This window comes from Lithobates pipiens, unplaced genomic scaffold, assembly GCF_037356315.1.
Source record: "Lithobates pipiens isolate NorthernLeopardFrog02 unplaced genomic scaffold, aLitPip1_a1.2 Scaffold_16, whole genome shotgun sequence".
NCBI classification, from domain to species: domain Eukaryota; kingdom Metazoa; phylum Chordata; class Amphibia; order Anura; family Ranidae; genus Lithobates; species Lithobates pipiens.
The window spans coordinates 420,006,810-420,023,058 of record NW_027507748.1 but is presented as its reverse complement, the minus strand read 5'-3'; the positions used below and the strand labels follow the sequence as shown (position 1 = coordinate 420,023,058).

Sequence of the window (16,249 nt, the reverse complement as noted above, 5' to 3'; positions counted from 1 at the left end):
ATGTTTATTAATTGAAAAAAAAGAAGTTTAGAACTAATTTAAGTGCAGCACCCTCCTAGTGTAGGATGCTATGTAAATGTAGTTTTGTCTGCTTCAGTAATCAAGGGAGTAGTAATTGTTTGGCTCCGTCTGTTCAAGATTTATCAGATTGAATGTTTGATTGCTTCCTCCTGCCTCTGGAAGAAGCTTCCAGAGCTTAGGGCAGGAGATTTAAATCAATCAGCCTGAATATTTATTAAGTTCCAGCCAATCCATGGGGATGCTGCTCTCAGGTAGCCCAGGGACTGTACAACTACTCTAGAGATCTCAGCGATGTCAGAGTTTAGGGCCTGGAAGGACTTTGCTAGTAGCTAATTGCAGAACCTCACCACAGGGAATCTGGTCTAGAGATGTGCTGTCTCACTCACTGTAACATGTCTGGAGGAAGCTGAAAGGTGGCAGCTGTTCTGGAGACTTGTGAGAAAAGACCCTAAGAGTCCATTTACACTGGGGCGACTTTAGATACAACTTGAAGTTGCCCCTAGTCGCCTCAAGTCGCGCGACATGATAAAATCGATGTAAGTGAATGAGACCCGTCTTAATGCACACTACTGAAGTTGCTCCAACTTCAGAAAAGGTTCTAACTGACCTTTGTGGCTGTGTAGCGTTATATAGAGTTTTATAAAGAAGAGTGCCAGATTAAGTATGAAAAATAGTAATACAATATAGTTTAATAAAGTGTATTATTTAATTTACACTGTTAATCAATATAAAACCTAGAATTATAGAACACTACATGAATTGCTCCTGGTGCTAACAATAAAATATGATAATAAATAATGCCTTTGGGAAAGTCTATTTATATTAGGATACATGCATAGTAAAGGTAAAATCCATACTGATTTGTGGACAATAATCAGGAATCTTGAGGTACCAGAAAGTGTCTTTCATTTTCACTCACACTGCTAATATTCATGGTCAGCCTAAAATGCAAGGTACACTTTTATCTGTTCCCCCTTCCCGTTGCTGAAAGCAGCATAAATATTTACTCCTGCTAGGTGAGGGTGATGTCATTCTCCTTACTGGATGGAGAATCCTGAGAATAATTAATAGTCCTCATATTCGCATCACATAAAATTAAATCTTTTGTTAACCGAACAAAACCCAAAACAGATCCTGTTCCCTTAAAGCATGTTAAACAGAAAAGGGCATGTTCTGTGCCACCCCCCCCCCCCCATATCACCTAAAATACCTAGCTCATCCTGCCTGGCTATACCCTCCCCCTATAAACTAACCACAATATATCATGGCTGCTGAGCCCTGACACCGTGGTCAGTTTATGTGCCTCCGTCATCCGCAGCCCTGCTCTCCTGTGTCTGTGTCTCCTCTGTCCTTCTCCCCCTCCCCTCCCTGCCTCTCTGATCATACCAGTTCCTGACCCCCCTCCCCCCGCTGCTCTCATATCTGCTAATAAATCCTGTATTCCCCTCTGCACAATAATAATAAGTGTCCATGTGCCTGTGTTATGTAAAAAATCTGCCGGATTGTACCTATATGAGTGGGGCTCCCTGGCGCTCAGCTGCCGACTCTCTCTCCTCTCTTCCCCTCCTCCCCGGCTGATGTTAGCGGGAGGGCTCGGCCCCACCCATTAGAGCTGTGAGCTAAGAGAGAAGAGAGCTGACAAGTCAGCTGCGCTCATTTAGCTACAATCCGACAGATGTTTTACATAGCACAGTTACAGGAAGCATGGGAGGATTTAGTAGAAATGGGTTAACAACCACTTTATTGGAATAATGTGCTGCTTCCTGTATGAAGTGGTCAAAAGATTTCCATGACTCCCATAAAACAAATATTCTTCACTAAACTACACCAAATGAATAATAATAACATGCTTTACAGATGTTGATAACATATTGGCTTACATTCTTTCTCTTAGGGCTCAACTATCCATGACGTTGTATTCTCTTGTTCAGTATGAAATGGAACTCATTGTTGGCAAATACTTTAGATTTCTGTCTCTTGTTTATTTGCCTCAGATACAATACACAAAAAGCACCTGGTCATACACTTTCCCATGTAACCTAATCTCACAAACAGAATGCTGTTGCATGACAGACTGTGCTTCCTGTATGTGGCACAGACTACTACACTGATTGTAAGACTCCCCTACAGCCCTCTCGATTTGACATCCAGTATCAATAAATACAGGTAACCAAGCTGGATCAATTTTAGTGTTAAAAATTGATTATTCCTAAAGTTCATTTTAAAGCTGTGTTCATTATGTATACTAAATCACTCACACAGGAATTTAAATAAGATAGGAATCTGCCTTGCACATGATCGACGTGAATGCCTCTTCTCTTTATTCACTAAACTTAGGGGGCCATTTAAAAGAATTGAAAAGAAAATGTGGGAAAGTAAGCTCTTACTTTTGCTAGCCTGATTTTTTTTTCCGATTAAACAAGCAATGAATTCAAAGTAACACAAGTATTGTATTTCACATATTGGAGGCCCATGGATGCATGCCTATATTGATTTACATTTGACTTACACCAGTCTGGGTGCAGGAGTTGATGTAATGTTAGCACTTCAGAATAAACAGCAACAATAGAGGATAAAATGTAACCCTTATTCTTCTGATTAATCACTAGAGTTTATTTAAAATAAACCCATAGTACAAACAAATGAATTCACCCAATAATGAATGTTTTGGGTGTAAAACACAATTCCCTGGGACATATAGACCACTATTCAGAAGAAGAATGTTTTGCAAGTGATATGATCTTTGGTGGCTGAGGGGAATTTTTTGTATGTATTATGGTGACTTTAGGGCTGTATTCCATCTTCTATCGGTGCTTTTTATTCTGTCTTTACTGTGAATTCATTTTGAATAAAGGCTGGTGACTTCAGCAGGAGCATGTAGGATTACAGCTCATCTATTCTCTATTGTTCACAGTTTTGTGCATCCTATATAAATAGCCCCCTTATCGACTATTCTCTTTACTAAAGCTGGTCATACATTACACAATTGTCTTATACAATTCCTTTTAGATTTACCTTCAGTTATATAGTGCAAGGGCCTGCCTGACTGCATATAAATTGAAAGTGTTTAGGTTTGATCTCTTATTATATGGTTTTGGTAAATCTAAAGGAATATTGTACAAGAAAATTGTATAATTATTAGTGAGCATTTTCAATTGGTTCAGTAAATCAACTTCATCCATCTATATCAGTGATGGCAAACCTTGGCACCCCAGATGTTTTGGAACTACATTTCCCATGATGCTCAACTACACTGCAGAGTCCATGAGCATCATGGGAAATGTAGTTTTAAAACATCTGGGGTGTCAAGTTTCGCCATCATTGATCTATATGTTCAGGAAAACAACTTGAGTTGCAAAGGATCTAGCATTAATACACTGAAATTAAATTCAAATCAAATGGATATTCATTAAAAACAACTTGATATAATTAGAGATATTGGAGATTATGGATCTTAATTACAAATTAAATAAAATAAGAGAATACAATCATTTCAGAATGGGGCAGCAACATTTAACCATATAATTCTGGCATACGCCAACCAAAAATGTATCGCTTTAAAGTGAAAATATAAAGTATATTATACCAGGCATGGGATGCTGTACTGTAGTCCCAACAATGCTTTTCGGTGTGGTAACAACACTGGGATTTCCAATAAATGCTGGAAAGAAATCCACCCCCCCACCAAAACAAAAACACATTTAGTTACTTTATTTTACAAGTGCACTGATACATGCTTGTGCTTGTAATGAAAAATGCTTGCTGAGAACCTGTTGAGGTAGATGGATCAAAGGAAGGGAATCAATACTTCTTTGTGAAATACTTTTTTTCTATGATAAACATTGAATATACGTAAACTCAGAGCTGACCATCTTTGTCCACTATAGCTTCACAAAAATATAGAGGCCCTTATGTGATAAGGTTAAAAACAATGAGCAAAATGAGGTACCTTGTATTGTCCAACCAGAAGTATTTTTTCATAGTTGTGATTGTTCTTAATTCAAGAATGAGTGAATTAGCTGCTTCTTATTGTTTGCTATAAGTTACTGCACATCTTTGATCATTGTACCGCCTTAATAAAAATTAGGATATGCTGTATTTGAAAAGATGCTTGCATGCACTGCATTCAAAATTTGCTTTGATATGTCTACCTCAAAGTCCAATGGTGTGGTTTATGGAAGCAAAAAAAAAAGTTTTCATACTTTTTCTGCAGAAGTACTCATCCTAAAAGCACAAATGCACCTTTAAAATGTACCTTTCCCCGTGCTGGAAAGGATAGAGAAAATGGTAGGATAATTGACATTGTATCAATGTCTACATCATTTTCTTGTACAGAAAGCAAAGCTGACAGCAAAGTCATACCATGGGTGCTGCAGCAGAATGAGTCATGTGACAGCAATCAAGCTGTGATATTTTCTTACTACAATGGATGGATTGTGTGCATGTAAGCAGAAAGAAATGCTGAAGTAATGAATGATGATGACTGCCAGTCTGCAATGATTAACAAGCTCAACAGACCATTTTGTGAAAAACAAGCATTACCAGTGGTTTTTTTGTGAGTTTTAGAGGGCATGGTGCTTTGTTTGCCTGGGATAAATTGGCTTGTGGTTGCTGGAAAAAATATTAAATGAATTGATTAATACTTTAATAGAAAATACTCCTTGTGAATTTTATCATTAAATGATCGCAATACTACGAAAAGTGTGCAGTAGTAAACAACACACACACATTAGACACTTTGTTTTATGAAGCCACTTTGTTTTTGAAAGGGGTTTAACTGTCTAACTATATTACTGTATATTAGTGATGAATTTGTTCACTACGAAACAAAAACTCCTAAATACTAAGTAAATGTACAAGGTAATAAAGTTTACCAATCACACGTGTGCTCTCTCATTTATACAATAACTTCTATATAAAAATGTAAGATACTTGTTGCTATGAAATTCTTTACGCTAAATGCAATTTGGTTTACCAAGAGCAACATATACAAAGATAGTGTTAGTAAAAACCAATACAATTTTAGGTTTCAGTAAATTGTAGCTAAACCACTGAAAGATGGAACTTCCATAATGCTAGGTTAATCAGTGACCAAACCAAAGTGTTACGGAGTTTGCATATGACATGTTAGACTGTAAGTGCCATAGTGGTGGAGATTGATGTGACTAGTTTTATGTATTTTCCTAAGATCTTTTTAACATGTCATGGTTTTCTACTGAAAAATATATATATATTCTTTTGAAAATGGATGATGTTTAAAAAAAAAAATTTGAATATATTTTCATTATGTATTTATTTATTATAATTATGATCAATTGTAAGAAACAAAATGTTTTTCGTCATTATTCTTATTTCCATTATTCTTATTTGTCATTATTCTTATTCTTATTTTCTGCCTCCTTTTTGCATGTTTGCAGTTTTTTCTTACCCTTAGAACTTCACAATTCAAGCTGCAATTTACACATGTGAATGAAGAAGTCATATATATATATATATATATATATATATATATATATATATATATATATATATATATAGTCAAATATTACAAATCCCCAGTTAAAAAAACTATATACAAATTGTTTTGTTATTGTTAAATACAAATAAAATAAGTAAAGGAATAAAACTCAATTTATCCAAAAACATTTTAATTGCTTTTTATTTGTACACTATTCATTCTTAAAACCATTAGAGCGAGACAGCGCTTAAATCAACTTCAGTGACTTATATAATACCACATAAATAAGCAAATGAAACCAAAGGAAATAAATCATTTAAAAAAATCATTTAAAAAATATATAAAAAAAATATAGTCCACTATATATACAGTCCAGTATTTAGTGCTCAGTCTGCTTAATAAAGTGATAAGCTCACATATACAGTTGTGCTCTGTACTCTATTCTCATTTACTCGTGTCAAGAACCACCATGTTTTATTTCTTTCCACCACACACTGCACTCACTAGAACAATTTCACCCCTTGTATAATAAATGAAAGTCAAGATGCACTTTTCCAATCATTGGATATCTTATATACTACGTCAAGCCTCCATCAGCATCCACTACTGGCACCATAGACTGGGCCTTCCATTGGTATAGGTAAGAACTTGACTGTCACCTTAAATCCTCTCGAACCATCAGACTGTGCTCAGCAACTTATAAGGAAGAAAGGGATGCCTTTCAGAATGTAGCCAGTTTATTTATTATCACATTTTAAAAGAACATATATTGCACTTACAAGGTTAAAAAAAGTTCAGGGTTTCACAAAACATAATCAGAAACTAACACTGTGCCCTCCAGCGTGCATTCCAGCCAATGCAGAGGTAATGCACTGGAAGATCCGCCCTACGCATTTTGTCATAGATGTGCAACATCCTCAGGAGACTATGGTACAAATAGTGGATACTGATGGAAGGCTGGAAGCAGTATATGATATATTCGAGTATTGGAAAAGCAAATCTTGACTTTCTTGTATTATACAAGTGGTCATATTGGTGTGATAAATGCGGTGTGTGGTAGAGAGGAATAACACATGGTGGTTTTTGGCATGAGTGACTAAGAATAGTGCACAACTGTATATGTATATCTTTTTTAAGCACACTGAGCACTAAATGTACAGTTTGTGGTCTAAATGTTCTATGATTTTTTTTATCTGAATTTTTTTATATGATTTATTTTGTTTAGTTTCATTTGCTCACATATGTAGTCACAGAAGGTGATTTAAGCCCTGTCTCACTAATGGTTTTATGTATTTACAAGTTCACTTGTTTATGACAGCAGTTACTTGAGTTTCTTTTTGTCATAAATTTTGATTTTTAGGGTAGCACGGGTTTATTATACAAAATTAGCTGTTCATTCTTAATTGCAGCTCCCTCTGACTAAAGGTCGCTTTGTTTTTTAACCTACTGTCAGTCCTACATGTTTGTTAGAAAACTACAGGATGTTTTGTTCCTAAAAAATAAGAAAGCTATGAGTTACCATGGTAAGTGTGTGCCTTCTCCAAACTGGATATTGTAGTGGGATCATAAATAGGCTGTTTCATTTTCGCAGCTAAAAAATATTTTTGACAGTCGTTATTCATTGGTTTTGCATGCAGCATTGTAAAAAAACATTTTCAATGCAATTGACAATCAAGCCAAAGGGCAATTGCAGACAATTTCAACTAAGACCTGTTCGTATTGCTTCAAAAGTAGAGGTTAGAACCCTTGTTGGGTTTTTACTAATGTGGAAAGTTGCCTTCATGTCCAGTCCAGTAACATGTTATTACAGAAAGAGAGCAATGAAACATTTTTGTTAGTAAAATTAGCGCATGTGCGCCTATTTATGAGAGGCTATTAGAAAGGTGTTTAGTGATGAATCTTTCCTTGACTCTTGTTTTCCTCTTTTAAAAAGATGAAGAGAAGCAATAAGGAAAACAAAAAAAAGATGATGCCCAAAGTTCAGTGACCCATAGAAAATAGAAAACACACTTGAGCTGATGCTAGTAAGATAAAATGTACACTGAAGGCAATACTGAAAATTAAGCCTTGATATGCATACAGAGAGCAGATACTATCTGATCTGTACTTCTGTTTTTCATTCAGGCTTTGTTGTAGCATGAGAGACCACCTCATTCCCTTTTTTCTCTGTAGTCTAATGATTTTGGAGCACTGTTGCCTAGAATTTTTGAAAACCTGATTTGTTGTTTTGGATTACTACCCACTACAGAGGTCTGTTTCAAGTTGTTCAGTTTTTTAAAAAAACGTTCTAAAAAGCATTATAACAATTTGAAATGCATGGAACTCTTTGATGGAGCTTTGATGAGATTATTTCAGGGCTGCAGGACAGCACCTCTAAATTTTCCAATGGTTATCCCATACTAATGCACTAAGTCTGATAAATAGGGAAGAAGGCAAGGCAGTGTTGCCAACCAATAAGGTGCCATGTAATCATAGGTGCTCTCCTTGAGCTCATTTCCACTTGCACTTGTGGCAAGAACAAAGTCTCAAGGGACATTGATTATTAAAATATGAAAGTTTCATCTTGGGCTTAGATATAGTCTGCAATTGTTTTCCAGCTGTAAATTTAATTATATCTAGTTTAGCCTAGGCAGATTTACTAATTAGCTTTTATTCTTACTCTAAACTGATTGGTCATTTAAAAGTCAATTTATAATACTATAGAGATGATGGTATATTTTATGATAATACTATAAAATACTGGGAAGCTTTGGTGTGCTGCCCTTTCAGTGTAATAAAAAACATTCCAGGATAAGACTTCATGCCTTTGCAGTTTTTTCTTGGCTGGTGAAATTAATTAAGTGTGGCATTTCATTGTGGTAAGCTTTTTGTAGTATATGATTTGGTTGTGCTTTTTTTTTAAATGTTTTGTAATGTACAATGTGTATATTTGCTATATATTTAGTACTTTTGGAAAATCAAAGAAAGAGAAAGAGCTGACCCCAACAAAATAGGGAACAGCATTAGCAAACCCCCAAAACTATGGAATGTTTACCTAAAGCTAAACTCTGGGCAAATAAAAGGTTATCCCATGCAGTGCACACACTACAGTGCCCATCAGCATCTCACAAAAGTGTAATAGGCAGTCAAATTAGATAGGGTTAATTACGGTACTTTTTTTTGTCTAGGCCGAGGAACAATAAAAGAAGATATACTTACCTGATCCTGCTCTCTGCAGTGAGACCAGTCCCCACAGCTTCTGCGCCCCTCTGCTCTAGCAGTCTAGGGTCCTGACATCATCAAGACCAGAGCAGAGGACAAGCCACTGCTGGATCATGGATGAATGCCAATGGCTATGAGAGAGGACGATGAGGTAAGTAAAACTGTTTCTCTTTTCCCCTAGACAAAACAAAATATTAACTCCTGCAGTGTGGACACAGCCCCAATGCAAGGGATATCTTATTATATGCCCAGAGCTGGCCTTTAAGGAACGCACTGAGGGCCCTTTCACACCTATGCACTCTAATGTGCATTAACACATTTTGAGAGGTTTTCTTTTGTTGTTAATGGTGCTATTGTACATATATGTAATAAATTTACATAAGATGTAAAAAGAAAAAAAGAAGAACTACTCATCATCTTTTTCATTCATCAAAGCATGTTATGCATTGGCAGCACACCTCAAAACATCATAACGCATTTCAAAATGCACCTCAAATAAGTGAGCTTTTGAAAAAATTGTCGAAATACCAAGAAATAATAGACAACACTTTTACCAGTTTTCCTTGCAATAAACACATCGTTACCATTAAAATGTGTAGTTTCTGCTACCTGACCACCTTCCAAACCTTGTATCTATTTTCTGACTATCATCTATTTTGTTTAGCTGACTGACCACAAAACTCATATAGGAAAAGCTTCAACTACATTAGGCGATTTGTGGCATCTATTGTGATTTAATAAGTAGGAAATTTCACATATAGGATCAGTCAGTAATAGAAACCTATACTGATAAAAAAACATGGATAGCTATTACTGAACTTTCCTTCTAAAATTGCGAGATGGCCAGCTGCTATGTTGATCCAAAGGGCTTCAAAGTCTTAAGTAAATGTTCTTTATTGTTTTGTTCATGTATTCAGAAAAAAAAGTTCTTATAGCCCCTTCCCTTTATCATGGCTAATAAAATGATTAAATGTTAGAAATCTGGACTGTGTGGTTAAAACACAAGCAATCAGTCTGGTACTTTCTACCTGACATGGCCAGCTACCACAAGATTCTTAGTTGCCACATGGAAAGAAATACTATAGAATAGCAGTCTTTACCTATGGTAGTTTTGTGCTTTTGGAAAGGCAAGTGTGTACTCAATTTTGACACTAGAGTTGGTTTAGGATGCATCCCTGTTGAAAAAGCACAGCTAAATGAGTAGATTATATTTATTATATTGTTTTTTTTTTTAAAGCTATCTGCACAGAGTAGAATAAAAATAAATTTGTCAGGAGAGAAGAATGAGGGGCAATGGTGGTAAAAAGAAATATGAATGGCATACATAATTGTACAATTTAGCTGCAAAGCCTGGTTCAGTTTTTAAGTATTTTAGACGTACAGCACAGCAAAAGCGTAATAAGATCAATGCATAAGGAAACCCTTTTATCACATATACCTTTACCAGAAGTTGTGCGCAGTTTAATAGGCATATCAGTGCTCAATTGTTGTACATCAATAGACTCTGGTACATCTCCTGGCGATAAAGCCATTATGAAATCAGACAATATAAAAGCAATAATCTGTGGTCAAATTTCTAAAATTACTTTAACAATAACAGAGTACATAATTATAGAATAATAATGTTAGAGCTAAGGTTGAATGCTACAAATACTTTTACAAGAGGATATGTAGTGAAAGTATTCCTAAATAATGTCACTACAACAGAAACAGGCTTATCACGTGATTAAAGCACAGGTACCACTACCGCTAATGTAAGTATCATTGCAAATACATTACAGGAAAACTCTACCTTAATCTACCAAGCATGTTTTGATCCCCGTAAGGAATACATTACAGCACTATAATACATGGTTTATGTGGCCTTAAACCTTTTACCAGTTCTCCAACAATGAGAACTCAATATCCCTGGGAAAACAGTAGCTGAGCTAAAAAGCAAACTTTAGCACTGCACAGGTGTAGCTAACGCTAGGAAAGATCACTCTAACTGTGCTCCAGCCAGTGGTGAAGATGCAGAAGTGGAACAAATCCTACCTTACTCCTGGTGGGTAAACTAGGAGTATGGGAAAGGTAAGTGTCTGCATCTGAATATGAAACATATCTGTGATTTTCCCTGGTTGGGTAAAGTATTGTTCTTTTCTTAAGGTACAAATCCCCACCACAAAAAAAAATGGCCAGCCCCAACTACTATTGTGTTTGGTTGTCATTCAATGAAACTGCAGAAACTGCAGAAGCCAAGATTACTGTAAGCAAATTAAATCTATCAGATATAATTTATAAAGTCAAAATCTACCTTTACCTGCTATGGTCCTGTGTGACTCTGGAAGTAAATAACTGCTCACTGTGGAGCTTTGGAACTGTGGAACTTCACTGGATATCAGCTCCTCACCTGCTGAAAAGGCGACCACTGAATTGCATTGCACCATAAATTCAAGATGATGAAATAATTTATGTAAATATCGGATGTAAGACCTGGCTTGGTTGCCACATGACAACCTATCGAGTTTAAGACTGCACTGGAAAATGACTGATAAAAAAAAATAAACTGAATCTTCAGTCTCAGATTCAGAATACTTTATTGATCCCAAAGGGAATTTACTAAACTAGTTGTTGATACCAGACACTTTGATAAATGAAGCCTATTATAATTTGATGTAGTATGCCTGGCTAACGGGTATTATGTGTGAAACTGTCATCGTTTGAGGCACATAAGTAGCCAGTTATATGCTAAAAAAAATAATCAGTATTTTAGTTTGCGGATTTGACATTGAGATAACAGCATGGATGGGATAAAAGAAAAAAATAAGTAATGGTGCCTTGAAAGTATTTTCCTCAAAGATAAAATACTTAAATAATGTACTGCAATTAGCAAACATTAAAAAAGTCCAAACTAGTATGCAGAGAATTTCCTTGTTAGACCATTCATAGATGAACTGTGTCAAGTTAAGCAATTTTCCTAGCTTTAAAAGCTCTTAAGTGCATTTACGAAGGTCATAGTGTGAAATCAGCTGAGCATTTCTGTGAGAAAATGATGAAGCCTGCTTGTCTACCCAGTACAGTCTCTAAATGTGAAGTTCCTTTAAAAATTAATTTGGTGATATTGTAGATGAGGCTGTTAAAAAAGGGCTTTAAAGTGTTCAGAAAAGGTTCTTTATTTTAAATTCATGTAATCAGAAAAAAAAAAAAAGTTCTTATAACCCCTCCCCCTTCCCTTTATCAGGGCTAATTAAATGATTGCATGTGATAAATCTAGACTGTGTGGTTAAAACACAATCAACCAGTCTGATACTTTCCACCTGGCTACCACACGATTCTTAACTTGCCACATGGAAAGAAATAGTAGAGAATAGCAGTCTTTACCTATGGCAGTTGTGTGCTTTTGGAAAGGCAAGTGTGTACTCAATTTTGACACTAGAGTTGATTTAGGATGCATCCCTGTTGAAAAAGCACAGCTAAATGAGTATATTATATATAATATACTGTTTTTTTTAAAGCTATCATGCACAGAGTAGAACAAAAGTAAATTTGTCAGGAGTGAAGAATGAGGGGCAATGGTGGTAAAAAGGAATATGAATGATATACATAACTGTACAATTTAGTGGCAAAGCCTGGTTTCGTTTTTAAGTCTTTTAGATGTACAGCACAGCAAAAGCATAATAATAAGATCAATACATAAGGAAACCCTTTTATCACATGTACCTTTACCAGAAGTTGTGCGCAGTTTAATAGGCATATCAGTGCTCACTTGTTGTACATCAATAGACTCTGGTACATCTCCTGGCGATAAAGCCATTATGAAATCAGATAATACAAAAGTAATAATCTGTGGTCAAATTTCTAAATTGACTTTAACAATAACAGAGTACATAATTATAGAATATTAATTATAGAATAAAGGTTAGATGCTACAATTACTTTTAGAAGAGGATATACAAGCAATGTATTCCTAAATAATGTCACTACAATAGAAACAGACTTATCTCGTGATTAAAGCACAGGTACCACTAATGTAAGTATCATTGCAAATACATTACAGGGAAACTCTGCCCTAAGGAGTTTTTCCATTTTGAATGGTACCATCTACCAAGCAGGTTTTGATCCATTGCTGGATCTCTACTGCTGGCTAGGAGATCTTCCACCGATAACTGATCCATTGTTGTCACTGGTCAAATTAAATTCTACATGTATTCCTGTAAGGAATACATTATAGCATTCCGACACATGGTTTCTGTGGCCTTAAACCTTTGACCAGTTCTATATCAGTGACAATATCCCTGTGACAACAGTAGCTGAGCTAAAAACCAAACTTTAGCCTTACATAGGTGTAGCTAAGGCTGGGAAAGATCACTCGAACTGTGCTCCAGTCAGTGGTGAAGATGCAGAGGAGGAAATATATCCTACCTTACTCCTTCTGGTGGGTGAACAAGGAGTATAAGAAAGGTAAGTGTCTGCATCAGATTATGAAACCTGTCTGTGATTTTCCCTGATTGGGTAAAGTATTGTTCTTTCCTTAAGGCACAGAGCCCCACCACAAAAAAAAAAAACTAAACAAAAAAAATGACCAGCCCTGAGTACTATTGTGCTTGATTGGCAATCAATGAAACTGCAAAAGCCAAGATTACTGTAAGCTAATTAAATCTATCAGATATAATGTATAAATTCAAAAGCTGCCGTTACCCGCTATGGTCCTGTGGGACTCTGGAAGTAAATCACTGCTCACTGTGGAGCTTTGGAACTGTGGAACTTCACTGGATATCGGCTCCTCACCTGCTGAAAAGGCAACTGCTGAACTGCACTGCTCCATAAATTCAAGATGATGAAATCATTTATGTAAGTATCTGATGTACGACCTGGCTTGATTGCCACATGGCAACCTATCACGTTTAAGACTGCACTGGAAAACGACTGATAAAAAAAGGAAACTGAATCTTCAGTCTCAGATTCAGAACACTTTATTAATCCCAAAGGGAAATGACTAAACTTACTTGCTGACTGAACAACACATTGTCACCACTAATACTTTTACCATAGAAGAAACTATTTTCATGTTGAGAAAACAAATCTCAACATTATCAAGCATTATGGGTGAAACTGTCATTGGTTGAGGCACATAAGTGGCCAGTTAATCACTTGCTAAAATAAATAATCAGTATTTTAGTTTGTGGATTTGGCATTGAGATAACAGCATGGATGGAAAAAGAGAAATTATGAAGTAATGGTGCCTTGAAAGTATTTTCCTCAAAGAAAAGATACTTAAATAACATATTGCAATTAGCAAAAATTACTAAAAGCCCAAACTAGTATGCAGAGAATTTCAGTGTTAAGCCATTCATAGATTGTGCCAATTTTGAAAGCTTCGGTACATTTATGAAGCCACAGAAAGGCCACAGTGTGAAAGCAATATTGCTGTGATAGCATTATGAAGCATTATGAAGCCTCCTTGTTTACCCAGTACAGTGTCTGGTTGTACAATTGGAACTTCCTTTGTAAATGAAACTGGTGATATTGTAGGCGAGACTGTTAAAAAAAAATAAAAAGCTTCAACATGTTCTTTTTTTTATTTTATTCATATATTCATAAAAAAACCATAGCCCCCTCCCCCTTTCCTTTATCAGGGCTAATGAAATGATAGAATGTTATTTAAAAAAAAGGGGGCCTGGGGGATTTGACCATAACACACTAGCCCACCACATCTGAAGATAAGTCAGAAATTCCACAAATTGAATTTAAAATTAACAGGAAGGGACACTCCCCACTTTAGACTTTATTAATATCGTAGATAAAAGCTAGAAAAGATCAACACAAAGAAAAATAATTATTTTTGAATAAAGTAGCAAAGCCCACTGTGTGCCACATGACTTACAATAACACATTACATAAGTATAAAAAAAAGTATGGGAGCAATAACTCTTAGTAGAATATGATTTCTATTTTAAAGATGGATGTAACTCCTCAACATGTTTTGCAGGAATTTGTGCCTGCTTCTTCATGAGGACAAAAGCTACTCCTAAAGAGAGAACATAAAGATTAACAGCTAATACCTTTAGTTACAGATATATATATATATATATATAAAACAAAACGTTGTAATAGAACCTGATACATACAAGCAAATACAGATGGACACTGCTCCAAAATATTTCCCTGTGGTGAGGGCAGGATCAATCAAGGATAGGCTAGTTGACCATCTAAGGTGGCTGGATACAGGTATCTCCCACGTGTGGATGTTGGGTGCATAAAGGATCCCAAGACTGAAAAACTGCACCAAATCTATTAAAAAATCCAACCAAAAAATATTAAGCTTTTTTTTTTTGCTTAAAGCCAGGCTAAATGTACATATCCATGAAGGTCAAAACAAACAAACAAACAAACCTATACATTGTACAATAGAATCCCATGCAATAGAAAGTGGAGAGGACCTACTACGCCATTGTATTCACAGCTAAGGGGAACCATAAAAATCCACAACTAGAAAGGGGCTCAATACATATATGCCAGTCATAGCTTACTGAAGCCCCACCAGATGTAAATTTCCTCAGGCGACCAATGGCACTGTATCTGCAAATAACATATGCAAAGTAAAGAAATATAGGTGAGTGAATCTGGTGTGGATAAAAAGGAAAGTGACACCAAAAGGAATCCCTGCATAAGCTCAAAAGATCTTTATTACTCCCGCTGGAAAAGAAAGGAACACCTCATCCACCATCTGCGCAGGCTCACCCGTTGGTCACAAGCCGATAATAAGATCAACAATAAAAGCCCCACTTGGAGTGCGACAATGCCAGCCAATTTCTGGTGTGTGACATCACTTCCAACTAGGTGCTGCACTACGGTGCACGCACTGGCAGCCAGAATGGCCACCACCCATGTGCGTCAGCCTCTAAAATATCTGCCCTGTACACTCGCCACTAGGGCGCATGTGCGAGCAGCTAAGATGGCCATATATATACGTACAATATCATGTATATTATACATCTAATGCAAAAATGCATTAGTTACCACATAGGTACCAGACACAATTTCGTGATTTGTTGGTCTAGACTGGGTTAGGAAGGACCTGAGAGTTGGTGACTGGGCTAGACTAGGCCTCTACAAAGAAACATTCTAGACTGAGAGACTGTCAGCCATGGTTAAATACTTTCTTATAAGGCCTTCCTTTAACTTTTTGGGGGCCATTAGGAACAATTATGAAATTACATTATGAAAAATGTAATCAAAACATCCAAAATATATAGGCCATCATTGTAACAGTTTTGGGCTAATACAGATCATGCCCTTCCTCAAAACATGGTGCCCATATGCCTATAGAGTATATATACATATATATATATATATATATATATATATATATATATATATATATATATATATATATTGTGGGTCCCTCTGTCAGCTTGTGAGCAGCGGATGAGCAAGCGCATATGGAGAATAAGATGTTCTTTCCTTTTCCATCAGCGGTGGAAATATTTATCTTTATGCAGGAATTCGTTTTGGTGTCTCTTTCCTTTTTAGTCACACCAGATCCACTCACCTATATTTATTTTCTTTGCATATGTTACTTGGAAATGT

General features: G+C 36.0%; 1 protein-coding gene across 11 annotated transcripts in view; it reads right to left on the bottom strand.

Annotated features, from left to right (window-relative positions):
- Positions 1 to 16,249, bottom strand: part of ABI3BP (ABI family member 3 binding protein) — a 465,661-nt gene that overhangs the window by 182,862 nt on the left and 266,550 nt on the right. For 5 of the 11 annotated variants that reach the window (XM_077482502.1, XM_077482506.1, XM_077482504.1 and 2 more), the window contains exons 14-22: positions 13,358 to 13,447; positions 12,380 to 12,457; positions 12,041 to 12,115; positions 10,980 to 11,072; positions 10,119 to 10,196; positions 9,781 to 9,855; positions 6,999 to 7,070; positions 4,564 to 4,632; positions 3,608 to 3,682 (exon numbers count right to left, since the gene is read on the bottom strand). In XM_077482502.1, coding sequence (XP_077338628.1) covers positions 3,608 to 3,682; positions 4,564 to 4,632; positions 6,999 to 7,070; positions 9,781 to 9,855; positions 10,119 to 10,196; positions 10,980 to 11,072; positions 12,041 to 12,115; positions 12,380 to 12,457; positions 13,358 to 13,447 — 705 coding nt within the window. The remainder of the gene's footprint in view (positions 1 to 3,607; positions 3,683 to 4,563; positions 4,633 to 6,998; positions 7,071 to 9,780; positions 9,856 to 10,118; positions 10,197 to 10,979; positions 11,073 to 12,040; positions 12,116 to 12,379; positions 12,458 to 13,357; positions 13,448 to 16,249) is intronic. The other 6 variants (XM_077482503.1, XM_077482512.1, XM_077482508.1 and 3 more) reach the window with 6 other exon arrangements.